The 25,407-nt window shown below is 47.1% G+C and overlaps 1 protein-coding gene across 3 annotated transcripts in view; it reads right to left on the bottom strand.

The window, feature by feature from the left end:
• Positions 1-4,650: 4,650 nt before the first annotated feature.
• LOC137371104 (cGMP-dependent 3',5'-cyclic phosphodiesterase) overlaps positions 4,651-25,407 on the bottom strand; it is a 372,354-nt gene continuing 351,597 nt past the window's right edge. For all 3 annotated transcript variants that reach the window (XM_068033044.1, XM_068033045.1, XM_068033046.1), the window contains 3 exons: positions 22,014-22,052; positions 20,943-21,049; positions 4,651-9,622 (listed from right to left, as the gene is read on the bottom strand). In XM_068033044.1, coding sequence (XP_067889145.1) covers positions 9,403-9,622; positions 20,943-21,049; positions 22,014-22,052 — 366 coding nt within the window. In that variant the 3' untranslated portion in view covers positions 4,651-9,402. The remainder of the gene's footprint in view (positions 9,623-20,942; positions 21,050-22,013; positions 22,053-25,407) is intronic.

Below are 25,407 nucleotides of genomic sequence, written 5' to 3'. Positions count from 1 at the left end.
GGGGACAACATTAGCAATTCTCCAGTCCTCCGGGACCTCACCCGTGTTTAAGGATGCTGCAAAGATATCTGTTAAGACCCCAGCTATTTCCTCTCTCGCTTCCCTCAGTAACCTGGGATAGATCCCATCCGGACCTGGGGACTTGTCCACCTTAATGCCTTTTAGAATACCCAACACTTCCTCCCTCCTTATGCCGACTTGACCTAGAGTAATCAAACATCTATCCCTGACCTCAACATCCGTCATGTCCCTCTCCTCGGTGAATACCGATGCAAAGTACTCGTTTAGAATCTCACCCATTTTCTCTGAGTCCAAGCATAACATTCCTCCTTTGTCCTTTAGTGGGCCAATCCTTTCTCTAGTTACCCTCTTTCTCCTTATATATGAATATGAACTAGCTAGCAACACTGTGCCTGACAACCCTATTGCATCAAGAACACAGTCACACTCAGATCTGCAGAACGTAGCAAGAGAAAATGACCAGCATAACAATCGAGCACAGGATGACTGTCAGAATACACATAAAAGTCAAGCAAAGAAAGCCGATAATTCTAATTCTTCATCAAGCTAAACCATGACAAGATCAGATCGTGTCAGTAGACCGCCTGTACAGTTCAGAGACACTTGACTAAAGAACATTAGAGTCAATGCATGTGTAACTGTTTTTCAAAATTGTTTCATTCCATTATGTACATAGTTTATCTTTTGTGTATTTCCATTTTTAGGAAAGGGGGATGTTGTGATATCACTTTAACAATGTTAGTACTCCACGCAGCATCATAGAAAGTGATGTCATTCAGCATGTGATCACTTGATTGGAGTTGAGCAAATGTAACGCCTTTATTCAAAAAGGGAGGGAAACAGAAAGCAGGAAACTAAAGGCCGCTTAGCTTAACATCTGTCTGAGGGAAAATGTTAGAAGCTATTATTAAAGACATTAGAGAAGGGCACTTAGAAAAATTCAAGGTAATCAGGCAGAGTCAACGTGGTTTTGTGAAAGGGAAATCATGTTTAACCAATTTATTGGAGTTCTTTGAAGAAGTAACATGTGCTGTGGATAGAGGGGAACTGATGGATGTACTGTACTTCGATTTCCAGAAGGCATTTGATAAGGTGCCACATCAAAGGTTATTGCGGAAAATAAAAGCTCATGGTGTAGGGGATAACATTTTGCCATGGATAGCAGATTGGTTAGCTAACAGGAAACAGAGAGCAGGCATAAATGGGTCATTTTCTGGTTGGCAAGATGTAATGAGTAGGGTGCCACAGGGCCTCAACTTTTTACAATTTATATAAATGACTTGGATGAAGGGACTGAAGGTATGGTTGCTAAATTTGTTGATGACACAAAGATAGGTCGGAAAGTAAGTTGTGTAGAGGACGTAAGGAGGCTACAAAGGGATATAGATAGGTTAACTGAGCGGGCAAAGACCTGGCAAATGGAGTATAACGTGGGAAAATGTGAAATTGTCCATTTTGGCAGTAAGAATGAAAAAGAAGCATATTATCTAAATGGTGAGAGATTGCAGAGCTCTGAGATACAGAGGGATCTGGGTGTCCTAGTGCATGAATCGCAAAAGGTTACTATGCAGGTTCAGCACGTAATACCTGGAATGGGTGGGCTGTCTTATGAGGAAAGGTTGGACAGGCTAGGCTAGTATTCATTGGTGTTTAGGAGAGTAAAAGGAGACTTGATTGAAATATATAAGATTCTGAGGGGTCTTGACAGGGTGGATGTGGAAAGGATGTTTCCCCTTGTGGGAGAATCTAGAATCAGGGGTCACTGTTTAAAAATAAGGGGTCGCCCATTTAAGATAGAGCTGAGGAAATTTTTTTTCTCTCAGAGGGTTGTGAGTCTTTGGAATTCTCTTCCTCAAAAGGTGATGGAAGCAGAGTCTTTGAATATTTTTAAAGCAGAGGTAGATAGATTCTTGATAAGCAAGGAGGTGAAAGGTTATCAGGGGTCGACAGGAATGTGGAGTCGAGGTTACAATCTAATCAGCCATGATCTTATTGAATGATGGGGCTGAGTGGCCTACTCCTGGCCTAGTTCGTATGTTCATATTTTGAGCAAGGCACCTGGTCACACGTTTACGACAAAGCTCTCTTGTTAATGTGTTATTCTACAAATAAAGCACCCACAGTTTTATAACCGGTCAACTTAAGATTGTTTGGTACCTCATTACTACATAAAAGCAATGGCACAACAGTTGTTGTAGTGAAATGGTTCCTTTGTTGTTGGAGGAAGTGGATTCTTTACTTCCTGTTTGCAGGTGGATAGTATCCTAGATAAAGAGTAAAGTCAACATATCCTCCAAGATGATAACAACACAAGATTCCTTCAGTTTAACCAAAGGCCAAATTCTGTCTTGTGTTTGGAATCCACAGGAGTTTTCATTCTGTCAGTGATGGCGTTGAGTCCAAAAGAACTTACCTCAGCTCTTCAACCCCTTTTCCAACTCTTGTGACCACGCAATCGATGAACAGCTCTTTACTTTCAAACGGCAACTAGATAAATACTTGAAAAGTGAAAAATTTGCAGGGCTATGGGGAAAGAGCAGGGGCAGGCTGGGTTAATCTGATAGCTCTTAGTAGACAGCATAGACACGATGGGCCAAATGGACTCCTCTGTGCTGCATCATTCTGTGATTGATAGATAGGCCACATTCAGAGCTGTGAAGTTGGAAACCTGCGGGCCACTGGACACTGGTCCTAGTGTTTCATCTACATCTTCAGGATGGGCTGTCAACAGCCCCAGCCAACGCCTAATGTGATTGGATCATTTATCACATTGCTGATGTGGGAGCTTGCTGTGCCACTGCCACTTTTCCCTGCATTTCAACAGCGACTACACTTCATTGGCTGTAAAGCGCGTTGGCATGGCCTGAGGTTGTGAAAGGTGCTACATAAATGCAGATTCTCTCTTTACTTATATGGTGGACATTTAGCACGATTACAGAAGCCAGAGCACATTACTGGGAGGACAAAAGGACTGGACTGGATGGATGGTCAATACTCCACAAGGAAACACCAGACATGGCTGGGACTTCTGATGCCTGAATACATTCTCCATCAGGTTAGACCATTCACTCCTAGCGTTACTAATCCTCCGGGGAACTCCAGAAAGTGAAGATGACAAAAAGAAAAATGGAAGACTTGTATTTCGACCATGCCTTTCATGACCTCAGGATATCCCAAAGCGCTTTACAGCCAATGAAGTATGTCTAAAGTGATGTAGGAAACACAGCAAGCTCCCACAAACAGCAATGTGATAAAAGTCAGATAATCCATTCTGATTGCTGTTGATTGTGCGATAAATATGAGCCAGGGCACTGAGGAGAACTCCCCTGCTCGTCTTCAATGTCATAGACTCTTTTATGTTCTCCAGGTCAGAACCTCAGTTTGATATCTCATCTGAAGGACAGCACCTCCAACAGTGCAGCACTCCCTCAGTACTGACCCTCCAACAGTGCAGCACTCCCTCAGTACTGACCCACCGACATTGCAGCACTCCCTCAGTACTGACCCACCGACAGTGCGGCACTCCCTCAGTACTGACCCTCCAACAGTGCAGCACTCCCTCAGTACTGACCCTCCAACAGTGCAGCACTCCCTCAGTACTGACCCACCGACAGTGCGGCACTCCCTCAGTACTGACCCTCCAACAGTGCAGCACTCCCTCAGTACTGACCCTCCAACAGTGCAGCACTCCCTCAGTACTGACCCTCCAACAGTGCAGCACTCCCTCAGTACTGACCCTCCAACAGTGCAGCACTCCCTCAGTACTGACCCACCGACATTGCAGCACTCCCTCAGTACTGACCCTCCAACAGTGCAGCACTCCCTCAGTACTGACCCTCCAACAGTGCAGCACTCCCTCAGTACTGACCCACCGACAGTGCGGCATTCCCTCAGTACTGACTCTCTGACAGTGCAGCACTCCCTCAGTACTGACCCTCTGACAATGCAGCACTCCCTCAGTACTGACCCTCCGACAGTGCAGCACTCCCTCAGTACTGACCCTCCAACAGTGCTGCACTCCCTCAGTACTGACCCTCCGACAGTGCAGCACTGCCTCAGTACTGACCCTCCAACAGTGCTGCACTCCCTCAGTACTGACCCTCCGACAGTGCTGCACTCCCTCAGTACTGCACTGGAGGGTCAGCCTAGATTTTGTGCTCAAGTCTGTGGAGGGGAGCCTGAACCCACAACCTTCGGAGTTAGAGGTGAGACTGCTCCAGTGAATCACGGCTGCAGGAGTAACACCCGCCAGGACACTACTGTGAGCAAAACCCAAGAGAAACATCATGGGGGTGTTAAAATAAATTATACATGTCTTTTCTGTTTAATTTGCACACTTCGGTCTGCTTTAAAAATAATGGCAATGAGGAAAAATGGCTGTTTGACTGACAGTCGAGAATCATCCAATTGGGTGAAGGAGGAATCTATTTGTTTCCTGATTGGCCATGGGCAGGGAGGGCGCCGCGGGGGATGGATGTGTCAGTTGACCAATGACAGGTGTGTGAGGGCGGGGCAGTCCTGTGACAAAACCTCCAGGAATCCGTCCAATCAGAGTCAGTGCCCTGGTCAGTACCAGTCGGGCAAAAATCAATCCTTCCGTTCTCAATAATGGAAACAGAATCAAGGGAGTAGAGAACACAAACCCAGAATTTATTCAGAAACATAAATGCTTTTTTTCTATTTACAATAACCAGACAACTCAGCACTACTCAAGTAGTTCAGAGTGAGTGATATGTTGACAAGTTTTAAACAAGTAGCACATGGCAAACGTCCCTCATTATACAGTTATGAAAGGTAGTCTATTGATTGACTTATAGGAAGTCACCTGCACACTGCCTGGTGTCTCTCAGATGCTCATCTGACTGGGGGTTATGCTGGTCAGAATCATACGTAATGGGTGTTCAGGGATATGGGGGAAAAATGCAGGAAGCTGGAATAAGATGAAAGGTGGTTCGCAAACTAGGAGAACAGACTCAAGGGGCTGAATGGCCTCAGCCTGTTCCTTAATTGAGAGGAGCCATTGTGTGTTATAGCCCCTTATCACTAATGATGTAACTGGAGCAGAAATTTACAATGAAAAATTGGAGGGCTACACCCAAACCACTCCTTCAGTTTATTATGCACAAAGCAGTGAGGCACCCCAATCAGTGTGCAGACCCCATCACATTTAAACCTGCCTCTTCCCGGGATTGTGACACCACTCAGCAGAATTTACTTCCCATTTAACAGAATAGATGGAATTTTATGGAAGGGGCGGGAGTCACACTCTTTTGAGCTTATGATTAAACCCATACAATTTACACATTCTACACGGTTCCATCGAACACTCCCAGGGCAGGTACAGCACGGGGTTAGATACAGAGTAAAACTCCCTCTACACTGTCCCCATCAAACACTCCCAGGACAGGTACAGCACGGGGGGTTAGATACAGAGTAAAACTCCCTCTACACTGTCCCCATCAAACACTCCCAGGACAGATACAGCACGGGGTTAGATACAGAGTAAAGCTCCCTCTACACTGTCCCCATCAAACACTCCCAGAGCAAATTTATTTAGAGATACAGCACTGAAACAGGCCCTTTGGCCCACACCAACCATCAACCACCCATTTATACTAATCCTACATTAATCCCATATTCCCACCACATCCCCACAATTCCCCTACCTATACTAGGGGCAATTTATAATGGCCAATTTACCTATCAACCTGCAAGTCTTTGGCTGGGGGAGGAAACCAGAGTATCCAGTGAAAACCCACACAGTCACAGGGAGAACTTGCAAACTCCGCACAGGCAGTACCCAGAATCGAACCCGGGTCGCTGGAGCTGTGAGGCTGCGGTGCTAACCACTGCGCCACTGATACAGCACAGGGTTAGATACAGAGTAAAACTCCCTCTACACTGTCCCATCAAACACTCCCAGAACAGGTACAGCACGGGGTTAGATACAGAGTAAAACTCCCTCTACACTGTCCCATCAAACACTCCCAGAACAGGTACAGCACGGGGTTAGATACAGAGTAAAGCCCCCTCTACACTAAAAAAAAACGAAATTAAAAAAAAAATGAGTTAGATACAGAGTAAAGCTCCATCTACCTATGCCATCCTCAATCTTCCTGTCTCCCCATCTCACAAAAAAAAGAAAAAAAAATGGAGTTAGATATAGAAAAGAAAAAAAAACAGGTTAGATACAGACTAAAGCTGCTTTTCTGCTACTGCTAACTCAGGCACCCTTTGTGATTTTGCCATTCATTCTGTCCTGGTGCACTGAGTGTTCAGTTGTAAGCAGTATTATCTGTTTAATCTGCACTCATTCGAAACTGGGTTGTGTATGGGGTGTGGCGGGAGGTTCCAATCTCATTGTGGGCAAATTTAAGAGGGAATCCTCACCCTATCAGTACAGACTGATAAATGGGATAGAGACGGGGATTAAAAAAGGAGGGGGGAGGGGAGGTCGCAATATTGGTTAAAGAAAAAATCACAGCTATGAGGAGGGTTTTATTTATTTAGAGATACAGCACTGAAACAGGCCCTTGGGCCCACCTAGTCTGTGCCAACCATCAACCACCCATTTATACTAATCCTACACTCCTACCACATCCCCACCTGTTCCTATACTCCCCTACCACCTACCTATACTAGGGGCAATTTATAATAACCAATTTACCTATCAACCTGCAAGTCTTTGGCTGTGGGAGGAAACCGGAGCACCCGACGAAAACCCACACGGTCACAGGGAGAACTTGCAAAGTCCACACAGGCAGTACCCAGAACTGAACCCAGGTCACTGGAGCTGTGAGGCTGCAGTGCTAACCACTGCACCAGGTTGATGTGCTAAAAGGAGCATGAGGCCATATGGGTTGAACTGAGGAACAAAAAAGGGGCAATTATAAATCTGGAAGTGTACTATAGACCCCCAAACAGTCAGAGGGAGATAGAAGAGCAAATACGGCTGTAGGGCAAATCTTTGAGAAGTGCAAAAACAATAGGACAATAATAGTGGGGGATTTCAACTACCCTAATATTAGCTGGGATAGAATTAGTGTGAAAGACACACAGAGAGCAGAATTCTTAAAATGCATTCAGGAGAACTTTTTTAACCAGTATGTCGCAAGCCCAACAAGAGAGGGGACTTGATTTTAGGGAATGAAGGTAGGCAGGTGGAAGAGGTATCAGTTGGGAGTACTTTGGTGGACGTGATCATAATTCAGTTGATTTAGAGTAGTTAAAGGGAAAAGCATAATGATAGACCAGGAATAAATGTTCTCAATTGGGGAAAGGCCAATTTTACTAAACTGAGTTATGATTTAGCAAAAGTGGACCGGAAAGAGCTACTTGAAGGTAAATCAGTGTCAGAGCAGTGGAAGGCATTCAAAGAGGAAATAGTGAGGGATCAGAACAAATATGTTCTCACAAAGTAAAAGGGTGGGACTCCTAAATCTAGAGCCCCGTGGACGTCAAGGAGCTTACAGAGTAGGATAAAGCAAAACAGGGAAGCTTATGTGAGATACTTAGTACTGCAGAAAGACTAGAGGAGTATAGCAAATGCAGGGGTGAAATTAAAAAGGAAATGAGCAGTGCATTTCTACAGATCCCTGAAGGTAGCAGGACAGGTAGATAAGGTGGTTAAAAGGGCATGTGGGATATTTTCCTTTTTTAGCCAAGGCATGGAACACAAACGCAGCAAGGTTATGGCGGAACTGTATAAAACACTGGTTAGAATACTGCGTACAGTTCTGGTCGCTGCATTGTAGGAAGGATGTGATTGCAGTATAGAGGGTACAGAAGAGATTTATGAGGACATTGCCAGGAATGGAGAATTTTACTTGGAGGAAAGATTGGATGGGCTGGGGTTGTTTTCTTTGGAACAGAAGAGGCTGAGGGGAGATTTAATTGAGGTGTATAACATTATGAGGGTCTTGGATAGAGCGGATAGGAAGGACCTATTTCCCTGAGCAGAGGGGTCAATGACCAGGCAAAGGGTGGTAGAGGCAGAAACCTTCATCACAGTTAAAAAATACTTTACATGCTGTAACCTATAGGGCTACGGACCAAGAGTGGGAAAATGGGATTACGCTGGATTGGTCTTTTTTTTGGCTGGCACAGCCATGATGGGCAGAATGGCCTCCTTTTGTGCTGCAAATTTTCTATGTTTCTACGACTGATCTTCAGATACAGATGTTGGTGGTGATCTATTCGTAAACTTATCCATGACCATAACCAAAGCCCCACCATTGACCATTACTAGAAAACACAAGTAACACATGAAACTCTGTACAATTAAATCAATTGCGGCAGTGGGGTATGTAAAGACCTGATGTGGGGTACAGTTCCAAGTGTGTTATTGACCATCCCTGTCGCGTATTCTTCCTGCGAGAAATGGGATGTCAAAGTTTAGTGGGGACCACCCCACTATGGAAACATAGCAGTTACGCTACAGGACTAGCAACACAAGTGTTCAAATTCGCTCATCAAGTTCAATAAAGCTGCTGACTTGTGGGATGTTGCCTCATTAAAAATGATCACAAAAGGAGGGGAACCAGCCGATGTTACCAGGGCTGGACTACATGGGACTCCAGTCCCACACTGCACTTGTAATACTAACTGAGACATGGCTGAGTGATAGGGCAGGAGTGAAGGAGTAGGGTATAGATTTGCTACCTCCATACTTTACTATTCTAGCTGGCCTCCCATCGTTCACCCTTCGTAAACTTGTGCTCATCCAAAACTCGGATGTCCCTGTCCTAACTGGCACCAAGTCCTGTTCTTCACCCCTGTGCTCGCTGACCTACCCTGGCTCTCAGGTAAAGCACTGCCTCAATTTTAAATTCTCATCCTTGTGTTCAAATACCTCCATGGCATCACCACTACCATCCCCATCTCTGTAACCTCGTCCAACCTGACAACCCTCTGAGGTCTCTGCGCTGCTCCAATCCTGGCCTCTTGTGCATCTCTGACTTTAATCGCCCCACTATTGGCGGCTGAGTGTTCAGCTGTCTGGACCCTCAGCTCTGGAATTCCCTCCAATATCCTCTCTACCTCTCTCTCTCACTCTCTCCTCCTTTAAGATGCTCCTAAAAGTTACCTCTTTGAGCATGCTTTCGGTCACCTGTCCTAATATGCAGTTCGGTGTCAAATTATGTTTGTGAAGCACTTTGGGATGTTATTTTTACAACAGTAAAGGCAGGTGTTTGTTGTTGTTAAGTGCAAAACTCAAAAAAAGAAGAGTGAGAAAGAGACAATGGGAAACAACCACTCAATTAATATTCAGCTCTATAAAAAATAAATAAATTTAAAAGATGCCAATGTTTGCTGATGTCAGTCGCTTCCTTGATTTTTTTGTATTTTTTCTGTTCTTTGAAACTGCAATAAAAATAATCATTATTGTTTAGAAGTGGCTTTCCTGTCCTTGTCTAAGATGCTCTGGGTCTTTGGGGAAGGGGTTAGTACACCTGTTGCCTCCTCGTCGAGAAAGTCCAGTGAGTTATCGCTTGGGAGTCCCGTGGTGGTGAACTTGGGGGCGACTTTAACCCACTGATCTCTGTTTGACACCACAGAACGGTACAGAACTTTGGCCTCAGGCGTTACGTCCATCAGTAGCCTGTCCAGAGAGAAAAGAAAAATTAGTTTGTTACTGCGTCAGTCGTGGTTCAGAAGCAGCTCTCGGCCCTATGTCAGAGGGGCCAGGAGTCGAGCCCTTGCTCCAGAGACTTCAGACCCATACTCCCAGGCTGACGCTTGAGGGAGCACTGCCCTGTCGGAGGGTCAGGACTGAGGGAGTGCTGCGCTGGTGGAGGGTCAGTACTGAGGGAGTGCTGCACTGTCAGAGGGTACTGAGGGAGTGCTGTACTGTCAGAGGGTTAGTACTGAGGGAGCGCTGCACTGTCAATGGGGCACTACTGAGGGAGTGCTGCACTGTTGTAGGGTAAGTACTGAGGGAGTGCTGCACTGTCGGAAAATCAGTATTGAGGGAGCATTGCACTATCGGAGGGTCAGTACTGATGGAGTGCTGCACTGTCGGAGGGTCAGTACTGCGGGAGTGCTGCACTGTCGGAGGGTCAGTACTGAGGGAGTGCTGCACTGTTGGTGGGTCAGTACTGAGGGAGTGCTGCACTGTCGGTGGGTCAGTACTGAGGGAGTGCTGCACTGTCGGAAGGTCAGGACTGAGGGAGTGCTGCACTGTCGGAAGGTCAGGACTGAGTGAGTGCTGCAATGTCGGAGGGTCACTACTGAGGGAGCGCTGCACTGTCAGAAGGTCAGTATAAAGCGACTGCTGCACTGTCAGAGGGTCAGTACTGAGGGAGTGCTGCACTGTCAGAGGGTCAGTACTGAGGGAGTGTTGCACTGTTGGAGGGTCAGTACTGAGAGAGTGTTCCCGTTTAGGAGGGTCAGTACTGAGGGAGTGCTGCACTGTCAGAGGGTCAATACTGAGGGAGTGCTGCAATGTCGGAGGGTCACTATTGAGAGAGCGTTACAATGTCGGAAGGTCAGTACTGAGGGAGCGCTGCACTGTCGGAAGGTCAGTACTGAGGGAGTGCTGCACTGTCGAGGGGTCAGTACTGAGGGTGTGCTGCACTGTCGGAGGGTCAGTACTGAGGGAGCGCTGCACTGTCAGAGGGTTACTACTGAGGGAGTACTGCAACGTCGGAGGGTCAGTACTGAGGGTGTGCTGCACTGTCGGAGGGTCAGTACTTAGGGAGTGCTGCACTGTCAATGGGGCACTGCTGAGTGAGTGCTGCACTGTTGTAGGGTCATTACTGAGGGTGCGCTGCACTGTTGGAGGGTCAGTACTGAGGGTGTACTGCATTATCGGAGGGTACAGAACTGAGGGGGTGCTGCACTGTTGGAGGGTCAGTACTGAGGGAGAGCTGCACGATCGGAGGTTCAGTACCGAGGGAGAGCTGCACTACCGGAGGTTCAGTACTGAGGGAGTGCTGTACTGTCGGAAAATCAGTATTGAGGGAGCGTTGCACTGTCGGAGGGGAGTCTTTAAACTAACTTGGCAGGGGTGTGGGAACCAGGAAATAATACAAGAGAGGAATACCAAGGTGCACAGAATACTGGGAGAGATAGATAGCACTGGAGTAAAGAAGTGTATGTTATTATCAGAATAAGGTAGAAAGTAACAAAGTCTGAATCAGGGTTAATGTGCATGTATGTGAATGCATAGAGTGTGGCTATTAAGACTGGTGAAGGTAAAGGCGGAGATTGCCATGTGGAAATATGATGTTGTGGCGATAACAAAGAGCTGGCTCAAAGAAGGGCAATACTGGGTATTAAATATTCCTGGATATAAGGTGTTCAGGAAAGATAGGAAAGGGAAAAAAGGGGGAGGGGTGGCGGTATTGATTAAGGAGAGCATTGCTGTGATAAAAGTTTGTCCCAGAGGGGTCAAGGACAGAATCAACTTGGCTAGAGCTAAGGAACAAAAAGGGTAGTCTTCTCGGAGAAGACTCGGAGGGCGGAGTTCCAGACCGGTAAGTATAAAAAACTGAAAAGTGACATCACAGGAAAGCTGTGACCTGATTGGCTGGTAGGGAATTTGCACTGAATTTGAAAATAAACCATTGGTAAAAATTGATTAAAACCCTAATTAACTAATTAATAAGTAGAGTAACTAAACCAGAGGGAGGAGATTACTGTATTTAGTTAGCATTTAATATTTATAGTAGAAATCTAGCACGAGGGACCATAGAGTTAATTATAACAATTTAGTAAGGATTTAATAAGTATTTATTTATTTTATATTAATTAACTAATTAGTGCTAGAAATGACAGTTAGAGGGGTGAAGTGCTTCACCTGTGAGATGTGGGAAGTCCGTGACGCTTCCAGCGTTCCGGACGACTACATCTGCAGGAAGTGTACCCAGTTGCAGCTCCTCACAGACCGCATGGATCGGTTGGAGCGGCAACTGGATGCACTTAGGAGCATGCAGGTGGCAGAAAGCGTCATAGACAGGAGTTTTAGAGACGTGGTTACACCCAAGGTGCAGGCAGATAGATGGGTGACCGCTAGAAGGGGCAGGCAGTCAGTGCAGGAATCCCCTGTGGCTATCCCCCTCTCTAACAAGTATACCGTTTTGGATACTGTTGGTGGGGGATGGCCTATCAGGGGAAAACAGCAGCAGCCAGAGCAGTGGCACCACGGCTGGCACTGTTGTTCAGCAGGGAGGGACAAAGCGCAGAAGAGCAATAGTTATAGGGGACTCCATAGTCAGGGGCACAGATAGGTGCTTCTGTGGACGTGAAAGAGACTCCAGGATGGTATGTTGCTTCCCTGGTGCCAGGGTCAAGGATGTCTCTGAACGGACAGGGGGCATTCTGAAGGGGGAGGGTGAACAGCCAGAGGTTGTGGTACACATCGGTACCAAAGACATAGGCAGGAAGATTGATGAGGTCCTGCAGGAGGAGTTTATGGGGTTAGGTAGAAAGTTAGAAAACAGGACCTCTAGGGTTGTAATCTCGGGATTACTCCCTGTGCCACATGCCAGTGAGGCTAGAAATAGGAAGATAGTGCAGCTAAACACGTGGCTGAACAGCTGGTGTAGAAGGGAGGGTTTCAGATATCTGGACCATTGGGATCTCTTCAGGGACAGATGGGACCTGTACAAGAAGAACGGGTTGCATCTAAACTGGAGGGGCACAAATATCCTGGCTGCGAGGTTTGCTAGCGTCACTCGGGAGGGTTTAAACTAGTGTGGCAGGGGGGTGGGAACCAGAGCAGTAGGGCAGCAAGTGAAATAAATGAAGGGGAACTAGTAAATAAGGCCAGTAAGACTAAGACGAAGAGCAGGCAGGGAGATGTTGCGGAGAACAGTGGGACTGGTGGTCTGAAGTGCATTTGTTTCAATGCAAGAAGTATAACAGGTAAGGCAGATGAACTTAGAGCTTGGATTAGTACTTGGAACTATGATGTTGTTGCTATTACAGAGACTTGGTTGAGGAAAGGACAGGATTGGCAGCTAAATGTTCCAGGCTTTAGAAGCTTCAGGCGGGATAGAGGGGGATGTAAAAGGGGTGGGGGAGTTGCATTACTGGTTAAGGAGAATATCACAGCTGTACTGCGGGAGGACACCTCGGAGGGGTCGTGCAGCGAGGCAATATGGGTGGAGCTCAGGAATAGGAAGGGTGCAGTCACGATGTTGGGGGTTTACGACAGGCCTCCCAACAGCCAGCGGGAGGTAGAGGAGCAGATATGTAGACAGATTTTGGAAAGATGTAAAGGTAACAGGGTTGTAGTGGTGGGTGATTTTAACTTCCCCTATATTGACTGGGATTCACTTAGTGCTAGGGGCTTGGATGGGGCAGAATTTGTAAGGAGCATCCAGGAGGGCTTCTTGAAACAATATGGAGATAGTCCAACTAGGGATGGGGCCGTACTGGACCTGGTATTGGGGAATGAGCCCGGCCAGGTGGTCAAAGTTTCAGTAGGGGAGCATTTCGGGAACGGTGACCATAATTCCATTAGTTTTAAGGTACTTGTGGATAAGGATAAGAGTAGTCCCCGGGTGAAGGTGCTAAATTGGGGGAAGGCTAATTATAACAATATTAGGCAGGAACTGAAGAATTTAGATTGGGGGCGGCTGTTTGAGGATAAATCAACATCTGACATGTGGGAGTCTTTCAAACGTCAGTTGATTAGAATCCAGGACCAGCATGTTCCTGGGAGGAAGAAGGATAAGTTTGGCAAGTTTCGGGAACCTTGGATGACGCGGGATATTGTGAGCCTCGTCAAAAAGAAAAAGGAAGCATTCGTAAGGGCTCGAAGGCTAGGAACAGACGAATCCCTTGAGGAATATAAAGACAGTAGGAAGGAACATAAGCAAGGAGTCAGGAGGGCTAAAAGGGGTCATGAAAAGTCATTGGCAAACAGGATTAAGGAAAATCCCAAGGCTTTTTAAACGTATATAAAGAGCAAGAGGGTAACCAGGGAAAGGGTTGGCCCACAAGGACAGAGATGGGAATCTATGTGTGGAGCCAGAGGAAATGGGCGAGGTACTAAATGAGTACTTTGCATCAGTATTCACCAAAGAGAAGGACTTGGTGGATGATGAACCTAGGGAAGGGAGTGCAGATAGTCTCAGTCATCTCATTATCAAAAAGGAGGAGGTGTTGGGTGTCTTGCAAAGCATTAAGGTAGATAAGTCCCCAGGGCCTGATGGGATCTACCCCAGAATACTGATGGAGACAAGAGAAGAAATTGCTGGGGCCTTGACAGAAATCTTTGCATCCTCATTGGCTACAGGTGAGGTCCCAGAGGACTGGAGAATAGCCAATGTTGTTCCTTTGTTTAAGAAGGGTAGGAAGGATAATCCAGGAAATTATAGGCCGTGATAGGGAAATTATTAGAGAGGATTCTTCGGGACAGGATTTACTCCCATTTGGAAACAAATGGACTTATTAGCGAGAGGCAGCATGGTTTTGTGAAGGGGAGGTCGTGTCTCACTAATTTGATTGAGTTTTTTGAGGAAGTGACAAAGATGATTGATGAAGGAAGGGCAGTGGATGTTGTCTATATGGACTTCAGTAAAGCCTTTGACAAGGTCCCACATGGCAGACTGATACAAAAGGTGAAGTCACATGGGATCAGAGGGGAGCTGGCAAGCTGGATACAGAACTGGCTCCGTCATAGAAGACAGAGGGTAGCAGTGGAAGGGTGCTTTTCTGAATGGAGGGATGTGACTAGTGGTGTTCCGCAGGGATCAGTGCTGGGACCTTTGCTGTTTGTAGTATATATAAATGATTTGGAGGAAAATGTAGCTGGTCTGATTAGTAAGTTTGCGGACGACACAAAGGTTGGTGGAGTTGCGGACAGTGATGAGGATTGTCAAAGGATACAGCAGGATATAGATCGGTTGGAGACTTGGGCGGAGAAATGGCAGATGGAGTTTAATTCGGACAAATGTGAGGTAATGCATTTTGGAAGGTCTAATGCAGGTGGGAAGTATACAGTAAATGGCAGAACCCTTAGGAGTATTCACAGGCAGAGAGATCTGGGCGTACAGGTCCACAGGTCACTGAAAGTGGCAACGCAGGTGGATAAGGTAGTCAAGAAGGCATATGGCATGCTTGCCTTCATCGGTTGGGGCATAGAGTATAAAAATTGGCAAGTCATGCTGCAGCTGTACAGAACCTTAGTTAGGCCACACTTAGAATATTGCGTGCAATTCTGGTCGCCACACTACCAGAAGGATGTGGAGGTTTTGGAGAGGGTACAGTGGAGGTTTACCAGGATGTTGCCTGGTCTGGAGGGCATTAGCTATGAGGAGAGGTTGGATAAACTCGGATTGTTTTCACTGGAACGACGGAGGTGGAGGGGCGACATGATAGAGGTTTACAAAGTTATAAGCAGCATGGACAGAGTGGATAGTCAGTAGCTTTTTCCCAGGGTGGAAGAGTCAGTTACTAGGGGACATAGGTTTAAGGTGAGAGGGACAAAGTTTAGAGGGGATGTGCGAGGCAAGTTCGTTACACAGAGGGTGGTGAGTGCCTGGAACTTGTTGCCGGGGGAGGTGGTGGAAGCAGGTACCATAGAGACGTTTAAGAGACATCTTGACAAATACATGAATCAGATGGGAATAGAGGGATACAGTCCCCGGAGGTGCAGAAGGTTTTAGTTTAGGCAGGCATCAAGATCGGTGCAGGCTTGGAGGGCCAAATGGCCTGTTCCTGTTCTGTACTGTTCTTTGTTCTTTGTTCTTGGTACAGTTCCATTGCTTGGTGTTGTCTATAGGCCACCAACTAGTGGGAAGGATGTAGAGGAACAAATTTGCAAGGAAATTACGGAGAGGTGCAAAATGTTTCGGGTAGTTATAATCAAAAGTTGGCAACATGTCTGTACATGAACACCAGTGTCCATGGTAAAAGATTTTGATGTATGTGACTGGTATTTTCAGGAATGAGAGGGGAGAGAGACAGGGAAGAGAGAGAGAGAGAGGAGAAAGAGAGATAGAGAAAGAGAGAGAGAAAGAGAGAGGGAGAGAGAGGGAGAGAGAGGGGGAGAGAGAGATGGGGAGAGAGAGAGAAGGAAGAGGGAGAGTTAAGAGGGAGAGGGAAAGGGGGAAAAAGGGGGGAGAGTGAGAGAGAGGGGGAAAGAGAGGGGTGGAGAGAGAGGGGTGGAGAGAGAGGGGAGAGTGAGGGGGAGAGTGAGGGGGAGAGAGAGAGGGGGAGAGAGAGATGGGGAGAGAGAGAGAAGGAAGAGGGAGAGTTAAGAGGGAGAGGGAAAGGGGGAAAAAGGGGGGAGAGTGAGAGAGAGGGGGAAAGAGAGGGGTGGAGAGAGAGGGGTGGAGAGAGAGGGGAGAGTGAGGGGGAGAGAGAGATGGGGAGAGAGAGATGGGAGAGAGAGAGAGAGAAGGAAGAGGGAGAGGGAAGAGGGAGAGGGAAAGGGGGAGAAAGAAGGAGGGGGAGAGAGAGGGAGAGGGGAGTGAGAGAGGGAGAAAGCGAGGGGGAGGGGGAGAGAAAGCTGAAGAAGTGAGAGAGGGGAGAGAGAGAGAGAGGGGAGAGAGAGGGGTGGAGAGAGAGGGGTGGAAAGAGAGGGGAGGAGAGAGAGGGGGGAGGGCGAGGGAGGGAGAGAGAGGAGGAGAGGGATGGACGGAGAAAGAGAGAAAAAGAGAGGAGGAGAGAGGGGGGAGATGGATGGACACTGAGGGAGGAGGGGGGAGAGAGAGAGAGAGGGTAGAGAGATGAACGCAGGTGAGAGAGAGGGGTGAGGGATGGACACAGAGAGGGAGAGAGAGCAAGAGGGGAGAGAAAGAGATCAAAATCACACCCAACAGATGGACTCTATCCAGATTCTCTACATCGCTCCATGATGTGTGCGGGCAGACATTGGCTACTTGTGTAAGTGAAAACAATATCATGTACTCACTGAATAGGAAAAATGCATTTTAAATCAGACTGTGTTTTGATGGCATTAAGTTGGCCATACACTTTATATACAAATTAATTGCCCCCATATCCATAGCTGAGTCAATAACATTTTCAAATGTCTGTGGTGCAACATGTTGGTACCGATCCCTGCTTATAATGAGGGACTTTAATTATCCAAACATAGACTGGGATAATAATAGTGTAAAGGGCAGTGAGGGGCAAGAGTTCCTAGAGTGTATTCAGGAGAATTTTCTAGAGCAGTATGTTTCAAATCCAACAAGAAAGGAGGCACTGCTAGACCTGGTTCTTGGGAATGAGGTGGGCCAAGTGGATCAAGTATCAGTAGGAGAGCATTTAGGGGATAGTGATCATTGTATCATAGGTTTAGGCTGACTATGGAAAAGGACAAAGAGCAATCCAGGGTAAGAATAATTAACCGGGGAAAGCCAACTTCAATAGAGTAAGAATGGACCTGGGACGAATAAATTGGATTCAAAGGTTGGCATGAAAAATGGTAGCTGAACAATGGGCGACCTTCAAAGAAGAGATAGTTCGGGCACAGTCAAGGTATATTCTTTCGAAGGGGAAGAGTAGGGCAAACAAATCCAGAGCTCCCTGGATGACAAAAGCAATAGAGATTAAGATAAAGAAGAAAAAGTGTGCTTATGACAGATGCCAGGTAGAAATTACTATTGAGAACCAGGCTGAATATAGAAGGTCCAGAGGAGAAGTGAAAAAGGCAAATATGAGAAGCAGAGAGAGAGTATGAACAGAGACTGGCAGCTAACATAAAAGAGAATCCCGAAATTTTCTATGACATATAAATAAGAAAAGGGTGGTAAAAGGAGGAGTGGGGCCGATTAGGGACCAACAAGGGGATTTACACATGGAGGCAGAGGGCACAGCTGAGGTATTAAATGAATACTTTGCATTGATCTTTGCCAAGGAAGAGTTATAGAGAGATACAGCACCGAAACAGGCCCTTCGGCCCACCGAGTCCATGCCAACCATCAACCACCTTTTCATACTAATCCCATTTCCCCTCTCACATCCCCACCTTCCCTCAATTCTCCTACCACCTACCTACACGAGGAGCAATTTTTACAATGGCCAATTTACCTTTCAACCCACAAGTCTTTGACATGTGGGAGGAAACCGGAGCACCCGAAGGAAACCCACACGGTCACAGGGAGAACTTGCAAACTCCGCACAGGCAGGGCTCAGAACCGAACCTGGGTCGCTGGAGCTGTGAGACTGTGGTGCTAGCCACTACAGCACACAAGATGCAACCCAGGCAATGGTTAAAGAGGAGGTAATTCAGACACTAGAAAGGTTTAAAATTGACAAGGAGAAGGTGTTGGATGGCTGTCTGTAGTTAAATTGGATAAGACACCAGGACCAGATGAGATGCACCCAAGGATACTGAGGGAAGTGAGGGTGGAAATCGCAGAGGCACTGGCCATCATTTTTCAGTTTTCCTTAGATTCAGGCATGGTGCCAGAGGACTGGAGAACTGCAAACGTTACACCCTTGTTCAAAAATAGGTGTAAAGATAAGCCCAACAACTACAGGCCGGTCAGTTTAATTTCGGTGGTGGGGCAACTTCTAGAGAAATTAATTCGGAATAAATTAATTGTCACATGGACAAATGCGGGTTAATTAAAGAAAGCCAGCATGGATTTCTTAAGGAAAAATCATGTTGAACTAACTTGCTGGAGTTTTTTGAGGAGGTAACAGAGAGGGTTGATGAGGGTAATGGGCTGTTGATGTGGTGTACATGGACTTTCAAAAGGCATTTGATACAGTGCCACACAACAGACTTGTGAGAAAGGTTATAGCTCATGGAATAAATGGGACGGTAACAACATGGATATGAAATTGGCTGAGTGACAGGAAACAAAGAGTAGTGGTTAGTGGATGTTTTTCAGACTGGAGGAAGGTTTGCAGTGGAGTTCTCCAGGGGTCAGTGTTGGGACCCTTGACATTCAATGGCATTAGCATCGCTGAATCTCACACAATCAACATCCTGGGGGTTACCATTGACCAAAAATTTAACTGGACCAGCCATATAAATACCATAGTTACAAGAGCAGGTCAGAGGCTGGGAATTCTGCAATGAGTAACTCACTTCCTGACTCCCCAAAGCCTGTCCATCATCTACAAGGCATAAGTCAGGAGTGTGATGGAATACTCTCCACTTGCCTGGATGGGTGCAGCTCCAACAACACTCAAAAAGCTCGACACCATCCAGGACAAAGCAGCCCGCTTGATTGGCACCCCATTCACCACCTTCAATATTCACTCCCTCCACCACCAATGCACAGTGGCAGCAGTGTGTACCATCTACAAGATGCACTGCAGCAACTCACCAAGGCTCCTTCGACAGCATATTCCAAACCCACAACCTCTACCAGTAGAAGGACAAGGGCAGCAGATCATGGGACCTACAAGTTCCCCTCCACATCACACACCATCCTGACTTGGAACTATATCGCCGTTCCTTCACTGTCACTGGGTCAAAATCCTGGAACTCTCTCTCCCTAACAGCACTGTTACCTACACCCCAAGGACTGCAGTGGTTCAAGAAGGCAGCTCACCACCACCTTCTCAGGGGCAATTAGGGATGGGCAATAAATGCTGGCCTAGCCAGCGAGGCCCACATCCCCCGAACGAATAAAAAGAAAAGTTGTTAAGGGAGTTTGTGGTGGGATGTCATCTCTGGCTGCTCGGCTTTGAGGTGGAAATGACAGTCCAGAAGTGGGGCCACTTGAGTGATTTTGCTACGCAATTCTTCTGGCCTCTCTGCTACCTTCGGTAGACGTTGGTACCACTGGGTATCACTGCCAGCCACAGTCCCAGGTACCCCAGACCATTCCCCCACTCCTCCCCCAACCACCACCATCCCCAATCCATCAAGCCCAGCCTCACAGTAAGAGTGACCACAAAGCTGTTGAATTGTTGTAAAAACTCAACTGGTTCACTAATGTTCTTTAGGGAAGAAAATCTGCCATCCTTACCTGGTCTGGCCTACATGGGACCCAAGACCCACATCAATGTGGTTGCCTCTTAACTGCCCTCTGAAGTGGCCTAGCAAGCCACTCAGTTTTATCAAACCAGGGCAACTAGGGATTGGTATTAAATGCTGGCCTTGCCAACGACGCCCACATACCGAGATTGAACACAAAAGCAAAAGCCCTTATCATTCCTTGGCTGGCTTTTAAGTATCTTTTAATGGTTGAGTTGTACTGCTGTCACATATCTCAACCCACAAACGGCTGGCCAGTTGTAAGACTGGCTGTTGTGGGTCAGCCCCCATTGTGTAAACCTCCCGGATTTCATTCCCACTCAGGCAGCAACTTAAACATTGACCCCATGTTCTGCCTGTCCCACCCTCAAGATTCCACTCCGTCCTGCAGAGAATTGTTACTGTCCTCCCTCCCACATTGTGATTTCGAGCCTTGATTTCCCTGCCTCACTTGCCTAGTTACCCCAGGCCTTCTCACTCTTCTCCCCCAATCTCCCCCTCTCCTATCCTGAACTTCCCTTCCCTGCCCAGCTCTCCTCCTCTTTCTAATCATCTCCCCTCTCCCGACCCACTCCTCTTCTCCTGCCTCACCCAACCTCCCCCTCCACTCTCCCTCCTTCTCCCCATTCCCACCCTCCCCTCCAATCTCCCTTCTGCTGCTCTGCTGTCTTTACTGCCCTCTTAACCCCCTCTCTTCTCCCAGTCTCCCTCCTCTTTCCCCACCCATCCCAAACTCCCCCTCCCTTTTGTCCCCTTCATGTTTCCATTAACCCTCTCCCCACACCCCAAGCCAGCCCCACCACTTCCAACTGCCTCTTCTCCTTATCTAATGCTGCTTGCCCTGCACTACACATGAGCAATTCCATGGGAGGTTGACAAAAGCTACTACCTATCACTTGAACCTTGGACCCATCCTTGGAGGGGACAGACCTCTTCCCCATGTATCTACTACTAGCTGCCTGATTCATGCTGCCTAATGATTTGCCAGCAGTAGAGAAGATGGTAAAATCCTCCCCTTTTGACTTACTTGTAAGTTGGCATGGCGATGTGTTCCATGAAACTGATCTGGAGTTCTGGAACAAAGGCCTTATCTCTGTCCATCATTTCAAGTGGATGGTTCCCCATTGCTTTTTCCTGTAGATAGACAGGAAAAGAAAAAGGTCAAAGGTCCATGTGGAAAGGAGCCATTGGAGGGACCCATAGTCCTACTGGCCTGGCCATAGTCTGAATGAAACAGTTTGCAACTTTCCCAACCTATTTGACTGAGATGAGCTTCTGACTGCATATCTGCTCCATCACCATGTCCGCTTATTTCCACCTCTGTAACACCACCTGTCTCCGCCCCGTCTCAGCTGACACACTGCTAGAACCCTCATCCTTTGTTACCTCTAGACTTGACTATTCCAATGCTCTCCCTTGGCCGATCTCCCACCTTCCATAAACTTGAACTCATTCAAATCTCTGCTGTCTATATCCTAAATCGCTCCATACCAATCCCATTCACCCATTACCCCACTGTGCTCGCTGACCTACATTGGCTCCCAGTCAGGCAACACCTCGATTTTAAAATTCTCAAAGATTGTTTTCAAATCCCTCCATGGGCTCCTCACCCCTCCCATCTCCCTAACCTGCTCCAGCCGGACAACCCTCCAAGATCTCTGCAGGCCTTTCTGGCCTTTTGCACATTCCAATTTTCATTGCTCCACCATTGACAGCCCTGCCTTCAGCTGTCTGGGTCCTAAGTTCTATCATTTCCTCCCTAAACCTCTCGACCTCACCTTCCTCCCTTAAGATGCTCATTAACACATACTTCTTTGACCAAGCTTCGGGTTACAGGTCCTAAAATCTTCTTATGTGGCTCAGTGTTAAAATCTGTTTGAAGCATCTTAGGACATTTTACGATATTAAGGCTGCTATGTAAATGCAAGTTGTTGAATTTAATGAATGCTCCTGATTTAAGTTTTACTGAGTCCGTAGTCAGTCACCCACTTCTCAAGGCTGAGATTTTTCAGCCCAATCCTTCAATGAATCCTGGAATATCTAAAATTAACATACTGAATCCCCATGGAACAATTTGCATTTACAAGTGTTGACTTACCAGGTCTCCTTGTGAAAAAAATTCTTTATATATCAGTTCCTAGGGAAAGAAACAAAATAAGGACCGCCTGAGTGAGGGGTTTTCTGCAGGAGACAGACAGAGCAGTATCCTAGCCATGCATTGAAAAGGAGTGTACCTGTCAATAATGCATAGAAATACAGAGAAGGTGCAACAAAGAAACAGGCCACTCGGCCCAACCGGCCTTTATCCTTCACATGAGCAAATAGTTCTAATTGCTTTCAATGCACCCTGTGCCCTAGTGACTTCACCCACCTTTCCAATCTATTCTTCAACATGGACATAGATTCTGCCTCAAAGGAGGACCTCTAGAGGGAGTGCAATGAAGGTTCACTAGACTGCTTCCTGGGATGAGGGGATTTACCGATGAGAAAAGATTGAATAGACTTTTTTTTATATTCATTCATGGGATGTGGGCGTCACTTGCTGGCCAGGCCAGCATTTATTGCCCATTCCTAATTGCCCTTGAGAAGGTGGTGGTGAGCTGCCTTCCTGAACCGCTGCAGTCCATGTGGGGTAGGTACGCCCACAGTGCTGTTAGGGAGGGAGTTCCAGGATTTTGACCCAGCAACAGTGAAGGAACAGCAATATGGCTCCAAGTCAGGATGCTGTGTGACTTGGAGAGGAACCTACAGGTGGTGATGTTCACATGCATCTGCTGCCCTTGTTCTTCTAAGTGGTAGAGGTCATGGGTTTGGAAGGTGCTGTCGTAGGAGCCTTGGTGAGTTGCTGCAGTGGATCTTGTAGATGGTACAGACTGCTGCCACTGTGTGCCGGTGGTGGAGGGAGTGAATGTTTGTGGATGGGGTGACAATCAAGTGGGCTGCTATGTCCTGGATGGTGTTGAGCTTCTTGAGTGTTGTTGGAGCTGCACCCATCCAGGCAAGTGGAGAGTATTCCATCACACTCCTGACTTGTGCCTTGTAGATGGTGGACAGGCTTTGGGGAGTCAGGAGGTGAGTTACTCATTGCAGAATTCCCAGCCTCTGACCTGCTCTTGTAGCCACAGTATTTATTTGGCTACTCCAGTTCAGTTTCTGGTCAATGGTAACCCCCAGGATGTTGATAGTGGGGGATTCAGTGATGGTAATGCCATTGAATGTCAAGGGGAGATGGTTAGATTCTCTCTTGTTGGAGATGGTCATTGCCTGGCACTTGTGTGGCGCGAATGTTACTTGCCACTTATCAGCCCAAGCCTGGATATTGTCCAGGTCTTGCTGCATTTCTACACGGACTGCTTCAGTATCTGAGGAGTCACGAATGGTGCTGAACATTGTGCAATCATCTGCGAACATCCCCACTTCTGACCTTATGATTGAAGGAAGCAGCTGAAGATGATTGGGCCTAGGACACTACCCTGAGGAACTCCTGCAGTGATGTGCTGGAGCTGAGATGATTGACCTCCAACAACAACAACCATCTTCCTTTGTGCTAGGTATGACTCCAACCAACGGAGAGTTTTCCCCCTGATTCCCATTGACTCCAGTTTTGCTAGGGCTCCTTGATGCCACACTCGGTCAAATGTTGCCTTGATGTCAAGAGCAGACACTCTCACCTCACCTCTTGAGTTCAGCTCTTTTGTCCATGTTTGTCCATGATGGAAGGTCACAGAGCTGAAATGTTAACTCTATTTCTCTCTCCACAGATGCTGCCAGACATGATTAGTACTTCCAGCACATAATGGTTTTATTACGTCTTCTTCATTTCCCTAGCCTACCCTTCAGGTTACTTCATCAAAGAATTCAATAAAGTTAATCAAGCATGACCTTCTCTTTTGGAATCCATGCTGATTATTCTTTTTATATTTTCAGTTTCTAGATATTTTTCTATTAAATCTTTGAGTGAGAATTCCAGTACCTGTCTGTGATAGGACAGGAGGAACTCTGTCAGTCAGTGTCCATTTACAGACTGAGCCTCAATTAAAATTCCAGAAAAGCCACTTGGTAAAGGAACAACTACATCAGCACTCCCGAGATTCTACCAAGTCCGCTGCCCCTTCCCCACCCCCTTGAAGACACGGGGGGCGGGGGAGAGGGAGGGGGGTAAAATTGTTCTACAAATGGGAAACAGTGACCATAAGGTGTGAGCATGTAGGCCTGTATTCCCTGCTACGTTTGTTGAGACATGGTCACTTGTGATGACTCGAGATTCACCAGGTTGGGGGAAAGGAACAATCCTGATGCTGCATCTCATGCAACCTCACACTCGGCTTGGCTGGCTTCCCAAAGGCTTCTCGTCCATACGATGTGCTGGAGGACAAAGCATTTGACCATGAGTACAGGGAGTATCACAGCCCATCTTGGCCTAAAGTCCAAACACGGCAAATGAGGAAATGGCGGTGGGGGGAGGGGACAGGGGAAGTTGGGAGGGGTGTGGTGGGAGATGGAAAAGAACCCTGGACGATCGGTTGGTATTTATTATCATCCTTGTTTTCCAAAACCCTCCATGGCCTCGCCCCTCCCCAGTTCTGTCAGCGAAACATAGAAGCATAGAAAATAGGAGCACCAGTAGGCCATTCGGCCCTTCAAGCCTGCTCTGCGATTCAATATGATCATGGCTGATCATCCAACTCAGTAGCCTGTTCCCGCTTTCCCCCCATATCCTTTGATCCCTTTCGCCTCAAGAGCTATATCGAACTCCTTTTTGAAAACATACAATGTTTTGGCCTCAACTGCTTTCTGTGGTAGCGAATTCCACAGGTTCACCACTCTCCGGGTGAAAAAGTTTCTCCTCATCTCAGTCCTGAAAGGGTTATCCCGTATCCTGAGACTATGACCCCTGGTTCTGGACTCCCCCATCGGGAACATCCTTCCTGCATCTACTCTGTCAAGTCCTGTTAGAATTTTATAGTTTCTATGAGATCCCCCCTCACTCTTCTGAACTCCAGCGAATATAATCCCAACCGACTCAATCTCTCCTCATACGTCAGTCCTGCCATCCCAGGAATCAGTCTGGTAAACCTTCGCTGCACTCCCTCTATAGCAAGAACATCCTTCCTCAGATAAGGAGACCAAAACTGCACACAATATTCCAGGTATGGCCTCACCAAGGCCCTGTATAATTGCAGCAAGACATCCCTGCTCCTGTACTCGAATCCTCTCGCTATGAAGGCCAACATACCATTTGCCTTTTTTACCGCCTGTTGCACCTGCATGCTTCTCTTCAGCGACTGGTGTACGAGAACACCCAGGTCTCGCTGCATATTCCCCTCTCTCAGTTTATAGCCGTTCAGATAACAATCTGCCTTCCTGTTTTTGCTACCAAAGTGGATAACCTCACATTTATCCACATTATACTGCATCTGCCATGCATTTGCCCACTCACTCAACTTGTCCAAATCACCCTGAAGCCTCTTTGCATCCTCCTCACAACTCAC

The sequence above is a fragment of the Heterodontus francisci genome, chromosome 6, assembly GCF_036365525.1.
Source record: "Heterodontus francisci isolate sHetFra1 chromosome 6, sHetFra1.hap1, whole genome shotgun sequence".
NCBI classification, from domain to species: domain Eukaryota; kingdom Metazoa; phylum Chordata; class Chondrichthyes; order Heterodontiformes; family Heterodontidae; genus Heterodontus; species Heterodontus francisci.
The sequence above is the reverse complement of the archived record's forward strand: the minus strand, read 5'-3'. Positions and strand labels throughout refer to the sequence as shown.